This window comes from Ambystoma mexicanum, chromosome 6q (assembly GCF_040938575.1).
Source record: "Ambystoma mexicanum isolate Mex_15411 chromosome 6q, UKY_AmexF1_1, whole genome shotgun sequence".
Classification (NCBI taxonomy): domain Eukaryota; kingdom Metazoa; phylum Chordata; class Amphibia; order Caudata; family Ambystomatidae; genus Ambystoma; species Ambystoma mexicanum.
This window is the reverse complement of record NC_090937.1, coordinates 206,947,912-206,963,714: the sequence shown is the minus strand read 5'-3', so window position 1 is coordinate 206,963,714 and position 15,803 is coordinate 206,947,912. Positions and strand designations below refer to the sequence as shown.

Here is a 15,803-nt window from a genome sequence, read left to right as displayed (position 1 = left end):
TTCGGGTCTTGCCGCTTCCAGGCATTTTCCGGACCCCGGCCCCTATGGGGAAAAAAGACAAAGACATTGAATGAGCGAATGCAAAGACATTACCCGAGCGCTCATCCAGAACTTACCTGTCATTTACTGGAACTGCACGTTTCACTTCGGGTCGGCGCCATATCTCCGGCATTCCGAACCCCGGCCCCTAAGGGGAAAAAGACATAAGCATTAGCGCTTGCTGCAACAAGACTATGAACATTATTATAAAGCTTGGACTTTTGAACTTGCAGCAGAACTTTTACAGTGCCTTACCTGAATAGTCAAGCTTACCTGAACTCCCATCAATCCTCAATCCAGTGAAGTAACTGGGTTTCAACGCGCCCCTGCATCAGAAGCAGGATGGAGAGCTCATCCTTCATGACCCTAAGGTGAGACTTCACGGGGAATCGTGGAAGGGTATCGTGAAGGGTTGGAAGAGAGTGGGAGGCTTGAGCGTAACTCAGTCAGTAGGTAATACTCCCTTTTCACGCACAGGGGAATATTCCTGCAAGCCAGAGAAGCCAGAGTAGAGGGGCCCTTCTTGTCCATCTTCAGAGTCCTGCGCTTCACCATTGAAGAAGAACCAGAACTCGAAGCCAGACCTGCGCCTCCGTGGGAATCAGGTGAGCGTTACAGAACGCGAAGCCTACCCACAATTTCCCACCCGGGCGCTATGGAGACTTCCGAGACTGACCAGCTGGCCCAGCTTTTGGGGGAATTACGGGCAGAGGTGCACTCAGCCCGCCAGGAGACTAACGCTCTCAAAAGAGAACTGATCCTATCCAAGGAAAGAACAGATGACCTAGCCAAAAGGGTATTACAGGCCCAGGCAGGGCACACTCCTTTACCTAATTCCAGAGACATTTCCACATCAGTGGGTTTGAATAACCCGGTACAAATCAATCTACCTGGACACATGCCTTTGGCCCCGCCTCAACGTTTTGCGGGGGATCCCAAGAAATATGCCGTCTTTATGAACCAATGTCGTTTACACTTTCTATGCAGACCCAGAGCCTTCCCTAACGACCAGACCAAGGTAGCCTTTATACTATCTTACCTCAGTGGCAGTGCGCCGATTGGTCTATTCCATTGGTAAATCAGGATGATCCCATTCTCCAGAATTTTCAGGGCTTCCAGGCCAGCATGGAAAGATTGTTCGCTCGACACTCTCAAGGACAGGCCCTTGATAACGAACTGCTATCCTTACGACAAGGTAATCAGGATCTTCTGCCCTACATTGCCACCTTTAACAGACTGGTTGTGGAAACTGGATGGCCTGAAAACAAAAGGATCACATTGTTTCATCGAGGCCTGCGCGGAGAGCTTAAGGATGTTCTAGCTCAGATAGTAAACCCACCCCAGGTCTGCGCAGACTACATAGACTTGGTGGTTCAACTTGATCACAGACTTCAAAACAGAAAAGGAGATCAGTTCAAGTACGAAACACGAATACCGATCAAAACCCACGCTAACTCCAAGAGTACCGACGTATCCGAACCTATGCAAATCGGTGGTGTTAAAGGACCATTAACGCAGAAAGAACGAGAGAGAAGGCGGCAAATGGAACTTTGTCTGTATTGCGGGACTTCCGGTCACTTTCTTCGGAATTGTCCAGTTAAACCACCTAAGAAGGTGGTTGGAGCTACTGATAACGAATTATTGACACCTGATTCAGGAAACGACCTAGCCCGACAAGCGTAGGAGTCCGCTTGCCGAGCTTGAAAACTAACTCTTTGACCTCGCATTTTGTCATGCCAATGGTGCTCGTGGACCCAAAACAGCCTCAGCAGTTGCATGCTATAAAAGCATACATTGACAGTGGAGCTATTGGAAATTACATAGACCGTGAATTGGCTTCCAGGATTAAGCTTCCTCTCCGCCCGAAAGTAACCCAAGATGTCATTACTACAGTAGATGGAACCGAAATAGCCTCTGGGCCTGTAACGCATCCCACTGTTGAAGTGACACTGGTAGGTCAGGACGGACATCGGGAAGCAATCGTGTTTGATGTGATCAAGGCCCCACAATTTCAAGTAATTCTTGGAATTCCTTGGTTAGAAACACATAATCCCAGAATTGACTGGCGAGCAAAGAATATAAGTTTTCCTGATTGTGAACCAACTTGTTATCCAAGAAATCCAGCTATGGGTCTAGCCTCAGCAACTTCCACCCCTGTACAGTTACCGTCAGAATACCAAGAATTCCAAGACGTTTTTCAGAAAGAACAGGCTAACACGTTACCTCCCCATCGGTCTTATGATTGCCAAATCGATCTGATACCCAATGCTCAACTACCTTGTAGTAGGATTTATGCTCTTACGGAACCTGAGAACCTGCATTTGCGTCAGTACTTAGATCAGTACCTAGCCAATGGTTTTATTTGCACGTCCAAGTCTCCTGTCTCTTCAGCTCTGTTCTTCGTGCCGAAAAAAGAGGGCGACCTTAGAACGTGTATAGACTATCGCGCCCTAAATCAAATAACGATTAAGAATCGTTATCCTCTGCCCTTGATCCCTGAGCTTATCGACCAGGTGAAAGACGATTGTGTGTACACCAAGTTAGATCTCTGAGGAGCTTATCACCTGGTGCGTATAAAAGAAGGCGACGAATGGAAGACTGCATTCCGCACCAAGTTTGGGCTTTCCGAATATCAGGTGATGCCCTTCGGTTTGTGCAATGCACCTGCCGCCTTTCAGTACTTTATGAATGATGTTCTTCGGGAACTTATCGATGTCTGTGTCATTGTTTACATTGACGACATCCTGGTGTACTCTTCTTCAGAATCTGATCACAGAAAACATGTTAGGGCAGTTCTTGAGAAATTGCGCCAGCACAGACTATTTGCAAAACTCGAAAAATGCGTTTTTCATACCACAGAAGTTGAGTTTCTCAGATTCATCCTGACACCTCAAGGAGTCCGAATGGACTCGCGAAAGGTGGATGCCATCCTCAAATGGCCATCTCCTAGCTCGGTGAAGGGAGTTCAGAGCATGCTCGGCTTTGCCAATTTCTATCGAAGATTCATCCCGGAATTTTCCCGAACAGTCCAACCCATCACAGCTCTCCTAAAGAAAAACAAACGCTTCAAATGGACTCTTGAGGCCGAACAAGCCTTTCAGGACCTGAAAACCAAATTCACTCTGCACCTGTATTGAAGCACCCGCACCCAGATCTACCGTACATTGTGAAAACCGACGCATCCAGTTCGGTCATGGGAGCTGTCCTGACGCAAAGAGACCCAAAAACTAACCAACTACACCCAGTGGCCTTTTGGTCCAGAAAATTTTCTCCTCCTGAAATCAACTATGCGATTACCGATAAAGAGTTACTGGCCTCCAAATCTGCTTTCAAGGCTTGGCGTCACTACCTTCTCGGGGCAAGACACACCATCACCGTAATTACGGACCACAGAAACTTACAGTATTTGAAGACGGCCAAGGCTCAATCTTCACGACAACTCCGCTGGGCTCTATTCTTTGCAGAATTTGATTTTGTAATTACCTATCGCCCTGGCTTCAAGAATGGAAAAGCGGACGCCTTATCCCGGATTGGCATGGAAGAACTTAATTCGAGCTTAGAACCTGTGCCCATCATACCTGAGCAAAGAATCTTAGGCTTAACTTCATTGCAACCTATTGAGGACATCCAAACGCAAGTAAAACAACTTCTAGACTCTTCAACCTTACTGGAATGGAGTCAAAAGGGTCCTCATTACACCGTTAAGGATGACTTGCCCTACTTCCAGGAGCGGTTGTGTCTGCCAAGTAAAGAATTGCAAGAACTTGTTATTGCCCATCATCATGAATCTTTAATGGAAGGACACCCTGGTATCGCTAAAACGGAGGAAAAAATCAAACGCCACTTCTGGTGGCCTTCTTGGAGAAAAGATATAAAGTCTTTTGTTCTGTCTTGCGGAATTTGCGCCCAAAACAAAGCTCAAAAGAAAAGGCCAGCCGGCCTACTTCAACCCTTGGATATTCCACCGGCACCATGGCACACCCTGTCAATGGACTTTATAACCGACCTGCCTCCTTGTGCTGGTTACAACACAATCCTTGTAATTGTGGACCTATTCTCCAAAATGACCCACTTTATCCCTTTAAAAGGTTTGCCTTCAGCTTCCACCTTGGCCAAGGAATTCCTGGAGAATATAGTTCGCATACATGGTTTCCCTTCCGTATTAGTCTCGGATCGTGGAAGTCAATTTATCTCCCATTTTTGGAAGAAGTGTTGCCGATTAGCACAAATAGATGTGCGGTTATCCACCAGCCACCACCCCCAGACCGACGGACAAACCGAGAGAACCAATCAGACTCTCGAGCAATATCTTCGGTGCATGTTACACCAATCTGAGTTGAATTGGAAAGACATTCTTTGGATCGCAGAATATGCATACAACAACTCAGTGCATTCTGGAACCGGACAAACCCCTTTTTATACTTTGTATGGTCACCATCCTCGCACCTCTGACCTAGATCCACCTCTGACCCTGGAAATGCCCGCAGTAAATCATCTGCATTCCACAATAACCCGAGCCTTCAAAGAAGCTGCAAGTCATTTACAGCAAGCCAAGAAAAAGTATAAAGAAAACGCTGATTTGCACCGAAGTAAAACTCCTCCTTACCAAGTAGGAGACCAGGTATGGCTAGCAATTAAACATTTACCCCTCAAGGGCCCACGAACCTATAATCCCAGATTCATAGGACCTTACCCCATCAAGGCTATAATCAACCCAGTGGCCTTTAAACTGGATCTACCGTCCAACATGCGTATTCATCCAGTTTTTCATGCATCACTTTTGAAGCCAGTACAACCAGGAACCCGATTGTCCAAACCTCCAGATCCAGTTCAAATTGAAGGGGAATTAGAATTCGAAGTTAAAGACATTTTAGACTCCAAGGTGGTAAAGTCGAAACTCTTCTATCTAGTTGACTGGAAGGGATTGAACCTCAGGAGAGATCGTGGGAGCCTAGTAACCATGTCCACGCACCTCGATTAGTACAAAGGTTTCACCAGAGATTTCTGAACAAGCCAAAACCCCCGGAGGAAAGAACGTTGGGAGGGGCCTTGAGGGGGGTTACTGTCATGATGCCTACCTCCAAGGAGCCAGGTCCGACCCAGCAACCCCAGAGGCAGGCATCATTTCCCCCAGGGGAGTGCCAGCGGGCCCAAGCTGGGGCCCTTTGGACGCAGTCCTGGCGCCTTAGGAGCCAGCCTCATGTTGGACCCCTGTCCTGGCGCCTTAGTCGCCAGGCTCATAAAGCTAGACATGTGTTCAAGTGTTTTAATGTGCACTTACCTGATGCAGACCATGCTGCTACATCCAGGCCCTCTTGAGGCCTGAATGGAACTACTTTACCTGTGGGACTACTTTCCACCCGGGCGTGGTCGGGGAAGGATACATACCTGATCAGTGGAAGGATACACACTTGGAACTTCTTCCAAAGCTATTTAAACCACACCCGATCAGCAACTCACGCTTCGCGTTGTTCTGCTCCTCGCAGCTGGACGCTCACCGTGTCAGCTCCTGCATCTGGACCTCAGCCACGCCTGTCAGTATCCTGGGTCACCTGAAAAGGGAGACAAAAGACCTTACCTGCTAAATCAGCACCACGGAGACATCACACCGATGATCCTGAAAAGGAAGACATCATTTTTAAAAGCATTTCGCTACGATCGCTGCAGCGCTGCATTTCACTCACCTATCCTGGACGCCTCCATCTTCAGCAGCGATCATCCGGATCCACAGCCACTTCCCAGAGCCTAGAGAGAAAAGACAAGAACAAGGTAAGAGAAGGAAAGGAATAGGAAAAGCTCAGTTTCCTTCTAAGACTTACCTGTTGGGTCATTCCCATTTCATTTCGGGTCTTGCCGCTTCCAGGTATTTTCCGGACCCCAGCCCCTATGGGGAAAAAAGACAAAGACATTGAATGAGCGAATGCAAAGACATTACCCGAGCGCTCATCCAGAACTTACCTGTCATTTACTGGAACTGCACGTTTCACTTCGGGTCGGCGCCATATCTCCGGCATTCCGAACCCCGGCCCCTAAGGGGAAAAAGACATAAGCATTAGCGCTTGCTGCAACAAGACTATGAACATTATTATAAAGCTTGGACTTTTGAATTTGCAGCAGAACTTTTACAGCGCCTTACCTGAATAGTCAAGCTTACCTGAACTCCCATCAATCCTCAATCCAGTGAAGTAACTGGGTTTTAACGCGCCCCTGCATCAGAAGCAGGATGGAGAGCTCATCCTTCATGACCCTAAGGTGAGACTTCACGGGGAATCGTGGAAGGGTATCGTGAAGGGTTGGAAGAGAGTGGGAGGCTTGAGCGTAACTCAGTCAGTAGGTAATACTCCCTTTTCACGCACAGGGGAATATTCCTGCGAGCCAGAGAAGCCAGAGTAGAGGGGCCCTTCTTGTCCATCTTCAGAGTCCTGCGCTTCACCATTGAAGAAGCACCAGCACTCGCAGCCAGACCTGCGCCTCCGTGGGAATCAGGTGAGCGTTACACAGACTGCAGAAATTGGAGAAGAAATACAGCAGTTTTGGAGCTTTTTAAGGCCTCATACCATCCCATCCTCATAACCTCTCATCTCCACATAGATTGTTTGATAAGTTTGACAAGTGCAATGCTGTGTTTTTAAATAGGTTTTTACCGCGATGTTCGCAGACACCGGCACCTGTCCGCGAATATAAACAAGGTGGGCGTTTCCAAAAATCTGACGCACTTCACGCTTATCACCATCCAATCAGTGAGCACATCCAATGTCCGCGGACCTCACGTCAGCCTCTGGACCAATTGGAGGCCTCTCCAGGGACGGAACAGCGAAGTAAGTCTGCGGATCGAACCCAGATATCACTAATTGTTTTTTATCTAATTTTTGGGTTTTTTTTCAAATAAACTACTGTACGAACTTGCACCAAATTTACAAAAGCATCCTTACGGGACCAAGTCACTGCTCCTGCTGCAAATTTTGTGAAAATCCATCCAGCGGTTTGGGCTGTAGGTGTGAGCCAAATCTTTTTTCCTTTGCATCTGTGGGAAAAACCACACGTTTTGGCACCCCCTTCAACTTCAACTCACCCCCTCGATGAAACCTTACCAATCTTTGCAGGATCGATCTGACGGACCCATATACTATTTCTGCAAAGTTTTGTGAAGATTCGTTCAGGGTGCGGGGCGAAGTGATAAGCCACCCAAAAAGTGCTCTTCCTATGGGTTGAGCAACTTAACCATAACTACAGGGCCGCTACCGCAAGCCCTGCAATATATACACCACATACAAATATTAGCTTTTTCTGTTTTTTCTTTTATTTACTTATCTATTGGTTTGTTCATAAGATTGTATTTATACTAATACATCCAATTATTGCATAAGATAAATTACATAAATAAAATCAATGATACAATATAACTTGATATATATGTATATTATATGTTGTATTATATTATTTATTGTATGCATGATGCTTGTTTAATATATGTATGTACCTGATTTGTTCATTAGATCTATTATATAATATGTGCATACATTGACCAGAATTTCCAGCACTTATGGAAGTTTTATTAATGTTCACCTCAAATGCCTCCCGATGATTCCATGATACAAGAAAACATTTGGAGTGGGGCATCACTTGGCTGCAAGATGAATAGAGTCATGTACCAACCAAGGAGGACCCTTCACCCGCAGAGACAAACAAAACAATGGGCCTCATTAGGAGTGTTGCGGTAAGGCAACAACGGCGCCGGTAGTGCTACCTCGCCGCAACATTCCGAGTTCTGCCGCTGGTGCAGCTCTGCATGCCTGGTCAGACCAGGCATGCAGAGCAGCATCCACGAGCAGTGCTAGATGGTAGCAATGGTACCGTTATGGACGGTACCGCTGCTACCATCCTCCCATTCCCATTGAGCCCAGTAGGGCTCAATGGGAATGAGGAATCATTTGGGGAATGGGGAATCATTTTTTCCGGAGCCCAGAAAAGGGCAATTACCGGGTCCGCCAAGATCGGCATGACCCCGTTATTGCCATTATCTGGGTTCCGGAAAAAAATCATTACCGGCGGCAGCCGTGCCCTTAATAAGGGCATGGCTACCCCCAGGGTCGTAATGAGGCCCAATGACTTTGGAATTCCCTGCACCAATCTAATTCGTGGCCCAATGAGGAGTGTCGCATTGCTTGATGCCCCCTGCTGAGTTTGATGGGGGAGTTAGTTTCTGGCAGCTCAAGATGTCTACATTGACCAGAATTCAATGCACCAATGATAATGGCATTCATTGTATACACCTAGATTGCCTCCCTGACGATTGCACGAGGCAAGAAAACATCTGGAGGAGAAATCGCTGAGGTCCAGAGGTGAATAGTGCTTGGAATTGGCATGCATCCCTCGCCCACCAAGAACAGACAATATTTAACTAGTTATAATACATATGCAAAATAACATAAGTAAAATAAGTAATGCAACATAACATATAATAAATATGTACATATATAATAATTTAGACTATTTATGATATTATGTATTACTTAAATATATTTGTTTGCGTGTAAATGTGTATATAACCATATGCATATATGTGTTATATACATGTTGATATGTGACATAAAACACGTGTAGCTGCGAAGTTGAGCAAAACTTTGCAACTTCATAAAGCTGCAAAGGAGTGAACATAGAAGAATTCGGCTGGTGCATTAAAACTTCTCACCGCCCTATCTATTAGCAGGATCTTTAACAGTTCTCATCCCATTCCTGCTGCCTTCTCCTTGGGATGCAAGAACTGATTACTAAACTCAGGCCTGCCTATTGTGACAGAAAACAATCCCATTCTGTTTTTAGAAATGTGCATTCGCTGTAACAGCAGAACAGTGCAAGTAGATTTTCGGGCTCAAGCAGAGTTGCTTTCTAGACAGGGGCAGAAGGCAGTCATGTAGGCATTTCAAAATTAATCCAGAGTCCGAGTTAAGAATAAATGGGCCTCATTATAACTTTGGCGGAATGGGTTAACGGGTGCCACAAATGGATGCGGACCCGTTAAACCCATTTCGCCTGATTACGAGGTAAGGACGCCTGACCAGGGAGCTAACAACGGGCCGGTCGTAATTGGCCCGTTGTTAGCTCCCTGCACCCATTCCCATTGAGCCCTATGGGGGCTCGAATGGGAATGGGGAAGGTCCGGGCCCGGGTTCCCTGAGGGAGGAATTACCGGGCCCCCCAAACTCAGAATGGCCCGGTAATTCCCCATTCAGGGAACCCGGACCCGGTTTTGGTGGCAGCCATGCAACCAATAGTGGCATGGCTACCGCCAAAGCCATAATGAGGCCCAATGTTCACTACTCATTTATGCCAAATACTTGGTAATGCCCTATAGTAGATTCTGAGTGTGAGAGATTAGATCTGTGCAATAATAGTTAATTATGTTTCCCAAAATGTCAATAGGCATAAAATAGGTCTGAAAATATGAAAGGGAACAAGAACATATATAGGTAGGCAGCACCTATACTTTTGCCTATTCCCTCAAACTCTAGCTGCGCGTCTCCCTTGTTATGCACAATATATTCTGTTAACCATCATCGGATTGGTCTTTCATTTTCAATAAAACGGAATATCTCTGCTTATGTGTCTCAGAAACAGATCTTGATGATAAGTGTATCAAGTATGACCCTCCATGGTATCCACTCGACAACAAGATTCTCAGCATTGAGAATCGACACTGTTGAATGGCGAGGAACAGTGAAAGGTAGTGTTTACTACTAAATGCCCCACTGGTTCATCTTTGGACCCTAGAGACTGGTTAGGTCACATTTGATCCCTTTTTCGACAAGAACATATCCTTTTAAAGAACATTGTGGTTTTTTATTGCCTTTCACCCCTGTGCCATTAACCAGATTGCTGCAGCTGTCTATCTTTTCATATTCTGTGTTCTCCCTTACAGGGGTAGGTTTTCATAGTACTTGTACATTGGTATTTGATTACGGTATATATATTATTTATGGAACCTTCATTTTGAACTGTTTTTGCCACTAAACCACATTCACATCCTTCTTGAGAGTAGATCTTTCCCTCGGCCCACGCAACCACAAAGGGAAAAGGAAGTATAACTCTTAACTGTGCCTGTTTTACCTTTATGATTGGGATCACTGTTGCTCTGTATTATTGTGAGATAGACAGTGTAGCCACTACTCATCCTTGCGCTCTTGCAGGGAAGAAGTATTTTCTCTCACATACATGCAAAAATATGTCCGCAGCTGGGGGACAGAGAAGGAAATTGAATGAAAACTGACTTTAACATTTTTGAAAAAACGGCTACTGTTATGAAGCTCACATGTATGTATTTATGGGATGTATGTAGCGGAGACATAGCTCGGAAGCAATGGAGCGCGGTATATAGGGGACGCACCCTGGATTTGCAAGTAGGATGCTTGGGTAGCAGAGGAGATGGGATTGGTACGGGAACCGAGGGGAGGGTGCATGAAAACTCCAGAGGGGAAGAAAGGGTTGAGTGGAATGATGAGTCTTTGGCGAGATGTTCCCATGGAGAGTTAACAAATATTTTTTTCCTGACAGTATGGTGTATTCTAGGATTCACAAACAGCTTTGCAGAAATAATGTCATTTTTGTTGAATGCATGCATCTATGGGCACTTGCTTTTTCTTTTTCGTTTTCACTGTATTCACTGTTCAGTGAATACAGTGTATTCACTCTTCTTGTACCAGATTTCCTGAAATTCCGGAAACCCCTCAAGACCTTCCTCTTCTCCTCTTCCTTCTCTCTCCCTCTACCCTGCTAACCTAGCTCTCTATTTTTTCCCTCTCTCACTCCTATTCCTTACAGCATGCTGACTGGCTGCCTGGTGTACCTCAGACCCTCATTGGTCCCCGGCACCCCCGCCAGTCCTCTCGCACTTGCCTCAGGGCCTTACACCCCTATCTCACTCAACGCACTGAGAAATGTACCCAAGAGAGTGGCTTTCTCTGCACTTACCCCAGTCTCAACCGACTGGGTGCACTTGACCCTCCCCTCCCTGTCACCCTCTGTGCACTTCTCGATTCGTATGCACCACGCCTGAAGATCGCCTTGTCTGTCTCTCCCCTGTCTTCACCCCAATTGTACTGTTAAAAACTTGCATAATCACCATCAGGCCTATTTGCTATATCCCACACTGTTAAATGTATTGTATGCACTTACTCTGCCTGTGCAGACTATTATCATCTCAGAGTTTCATGGGCTCTAAGCGACTGTTGTTTTTTCTCCTTGTTCCCACCCTCCTTGAGCGCTTTGAAGCCCCTGCCTGTGTTTTGGAGCTATATAAATAAACAATACAATACAATACAAAACAGTTTCAAAGCAGCTCTCTGTTAATAATATGAAAAAGCAGCAAAGCCAATTAGGGATTGTTTTATTGACTTGCACTTAAAAGAGTTTTTTTCTCTATTGTCAAAAGTGAACCAAGACCTTGACCGAGCCACGATTACAAGGAAGTAACTTTTCCATGTCATACGTCACAAACCAAATACATGCTTGGGCTATGATTGTAAACACGTTTTTACACGATTGCAATGCAAACGTGTCATGATTATCCTCATGAAATATTTTGAAAAACAAAATGGGTTGCAATCCGGGAGCTCTCTTGTTTAACACGCAGTTCCTGTTAAATTATTGTTTTACTGTTATACAAACCTCCCGCATGCACCATAAATAGTCTTATTGCAAGCCTTGAAATTATGTATACAAAGTTAGCATTTTTCTAACCGGATAATTCCAGAGTATGCATGCTGCGTGAGAATCCATCCGGAAGTCGAAGGGGAAGTCAGAAGCCAAAGGCCGTGGTTTGTATCACTCTCAAACCCAATAATTACCCCCTTCCGCCAGCTAGTTATGCTCTTCTTTGTATAGTCCAGCAAGAGTCAGAACAGCTGTTGGAAGAGTGTATTCCGGTTCACAGGAAAGAGCTGCCATTTGGTGTGGGTTTACATTTCTCAGGGCTGAACTCTCCGTCTCAGGCTGAGTCGCCTCCTTTGTCACGTGATCTGATCGTGGGATGTGGTCCAGGAGAGCTACTCACTCCCAATGAGACGGTGTACCGCAAATTGCTGGTGAAGCATCAATCAGCTAGGCTGGGTATTGATGGGTTCTGGTGCCAGTGGGCTCAGGAAATACATATCCTATTGGTATGAAATATTTTCGTGACAAGTCACCAGACATTTCTCTCAGAAGAACGTTGTTTCGGGGACAGACCAGCCCTGTGTACGTGCAAACAGTGCTTGAAAGGTGCACACTGGCAGATGTTTTGTGTAGGTGGGCACATACACGGAAAGTGGTATTACTCTGTGGGCTTGCAAATGGGAGAACTCCATCTAAAAGGACATGTTTGATCACAACATCAGTTATGAATTTCATTAGTAAATATGTTGATGAGTTTTAAACGTCAGCTTGGTTTTCCAATTGTTGGCCTGATGGTGTCTGCATATGGTATCTCCCCACCAAAGCTCAACAAATACTCGCGACCATTTGGCACTTTCTGGAATGGAATGGGCAATAAATACTGGGCATGGTTGAGTTGTTTTACCTCTTTGTCTTGTGAGGGACATTCTTCATTTCTATGGTTTCACGATGAAAAGGGTTGGGCGGAAGTGGGACTGGCACAAACACGACAGAAAATGTTAACAATTGGACTAAGTGGCACTGGAAAACAATAAGACTTTGAATACATATGTTTTCAGCAAGGTTTCTTAATCACTTAAATTTCTTGGGCTTATATTCCAATGTGTTTAGTTTATCTGTGTCATTTCAGAACTGGACCAGCCATTTGCAAATCAGTCCTGCATGAACTGCCAGGCCATGTTTGCCCTGTAAAGAGCACAAGCAGCCACAGGCATGCTTTGGCCCTAGTGTGCCTCATTAACTAAGTGCATTTGTAGTACCTAAATTAAATAAAGCCTGGGCACATGCCTGTTTACCCATCGAAATAGAAATAGTCACTTATAAAGCAAAAATGTGATGTATAAAAAGGTTTTACCCAATTATTATTACCCACTCAAAATTCTGGCATTGGCAAGATAAAAACACACTTTTCAAATGCATTGTTCCTCAGAGGAATTAATAGTGGCTAAGAAGCATTGGCTCAACATTTCCACTCTTCCCTTTTGTAAAAAGTTGTATCTATAAGGTGGCACTTTAGAACCACCTATACGCTGAAACTAATGCATTGGAGTACATCGAAGGAGAGATAGCATATGAAGATGGACACAATGCTTGTAGGTGTTGTTCAATTGTTTATCCACCCATTGACTGCCCATAGCCATGCCAATCACTATGGCTATTCCCGCACACTTCCGGCCCCGCCCCACCTAAAACACACCCTCCCGCAATCTCTATGAGCTAACTTTAGTAAGCCTTAACATCAAACTTTGCACTTGAAGTTCCTGTCAGGGTTTTTTCAACGCAGTCTTCTGAGAGCTAATGGTTTAATTGGTGTTATAAATGCGGTACTGGTGTAATACGACTGCCTTAACCAGGTCTGCTTTTAGCCAAATTGATTTATAAGCAGTATATGTCTCCTTGACTGAGGTTCTGTTCAAAACAAGTATTAGCAAAGTCAGCAGTTACAGATTTTGTGTAGGTAATCGATAGGCATTTGCCAGACACTGGTATAATTTGCCCAGGTATGTGCTCCATTTTCAAGCTGCTTCCATTAATGGACAGTTAGTACCAGAATGGCAATGCCTGGCAAATACCTTTCATATATCTGCACAAAGGCCAAAACTGTTGGTACTGCTAATGCTTGATTATGTATTGCAACTAAAAATGCTGGTTAACTAAATGTCTTCTGCATAACAAAGCAAAAAGGCCAGCTATCTGAGCCTCCAGTCCTTTTGGTCTGTTTTGGTTTGGTCCAATACTTTGTTAATCACTGTTTCCTGAACCGCTACTATTAACCACAATGGAGGTGCCAGTTAATAGAGCATTCCGGTTAATAAGGAGGCAATTAAGAATTTACTGTAAAATGTGTAATTCTGTGGCATTTATATTGATGTCTTGATACGCGGCATGTGAACGCATGCAGTAAGTAGCACAGGGTCTGAATGGCTAGATATGCACACTGTGTTATGCTCAACACAGTGCAGTTATATTTTATGAATCAGAGCAATAGGTGCTATTTTACAAACTCTGATGTAAGAATGTAAATGTTACCCTTGTACAGATTGGGTCAGCTAAACTAGTGCTCAGTAATCAAGCCAAGTAGCCAAACCATCAAATTTCATTGGATTAATTTGCAGAGAAAAAATCTAGACATTGGGCCTCATTATAAGTTTGCCGGTCCGGTTGTAACGGTGCCGGTAAGCTACCGGCGCTGTTACTACCGGACCAGCAAACTACGAGTTGTGCTTGCGGATGCCTTTCTACCCACCAGGTCTCGGGCAGAGCGGCACCTGCAAGCACAACTGGTCGGATGCACCGGCACCATTCATGAATGGCTGGTGTATCCGACCTCCCCATTGAGCCCTACGGGGCTCAAATGGGAATAGTGAGTAATGAATACCGGCACCCGGCAATAGGGACAGACCGGGGTCAGAATGTCCCCGTACGTCCCCATTGCTGGGTGCCGGTAATTTCACGAGTTTGGCGGCAACCGTGCTGGTTTTACCGGCACGGCTACCACCAAACTCGTAATGAGGCCCATTGTGTTTTTCCCTGTTTGTCTGATTATAGCCCCTTTTGAACATGTAGAGCTGCATGCATTCCAGATCAAGCTCAGAGATATTTGCATTGTGCCAATAATTTCTCCAGTGGTTGAAAGCATGTCTGTTACATTGAGATACTTAGTAAGCACTTTTCTTATTTGTTGCCTTAGGTGAATGAAATTTATCATGACGAGTCCCTTGGAGTCCACATAAATGTTGTGCTTGTACGAATGATTATGCTGGGCTATGCAAAGGTAAGCGGAGACATCATGTTGCACCCAAAGGGTGCGCGTTCTACCATTCCAACCAATGTCGCTAGAGATACTGATTCCCTCATCCTGGCCAAAATAGCATGCACCATCAGCTGCTGCTCGAGGCTTTTGCTTCTAAAGAAAGTCTAATTATTTGCCTCTTTTGTCTTAACTCTTGCAAATAGAAGCTTTGAACTATAAAAAAAACAACTTCATGTCAAATGTGTTCTTCATATGAAAAGGTATCGACTTGGTAGGTCTAGAAGATAATGAAACTATGTTATATTATTCAATCAGGCCAACACAGTTTAAAGGGCATCTCCCTGAAGCTCCCCCACTCATGATCTATGCTTTAATATTGATCCACTGTAATTCTACTCCTAGATGTTCTGACTAGAGTTTTGGGCCTTAATGTTAACACTATAGTTTGCTCCTTGAAGGTTCCTCGGTGCAATCTTGCTTCTAGATATCCCCACTGCAATCTTGCTTCTAGATATCCCTCACTGTAATCTTGCTTCTAGATATCCCTCACTGCAATCTTGCTTCTAGATATCCCCATTGCAATCTTGCTTCTAGATATCCCTCACTGCAATCTTGTTTCTAGATATCCCCACTGTAATCTTGCTTCTAGATATCCCTCACTGCAATCTTGTTTCTAGATATCCCCACTGTAATCTTGTTTCTAGATATCCTTCACGGCAATCTTGCTTCTAGATATCCCTAGTGCAATCTTGCTTTATGTCGTTTGAAAGATCATATTGGCTATGACACTGTGAGTGCCCGTTGGGTCTTGATGGTCAGTAGCCCACACACACCCGCTATGATTCCTACATTCCAACATATA

At 44.9% G+C, this 15,803-nt stretch overlaps 1 protein-coding gene across 2 annotated transcripts in view; it reads left to right on the top strand.

The window, feature by feature from the left end:
• ADAMTS3 (ADAM metallopeptidase with thrombospondin type 1 motif 3) overlaps positions 1–15,803 on the top strand; it is a 675,879-nt gene that overhangs the window by 489,229 nt on the left and 170,847 nt on the right. For both annotated transcript variants that reach the window (XM_069630646.1, XM_069630645.1), the window contains exon 6: positions 14,879–14,962. In XM_069630646.1, coding sequence (XP_069486747.1) covers positions 14,879–14,962 — 84 coding nt within the window. The remainder of the gene's footprint in view (positions 1–14,878; positions 14,963–15,803) is intronic.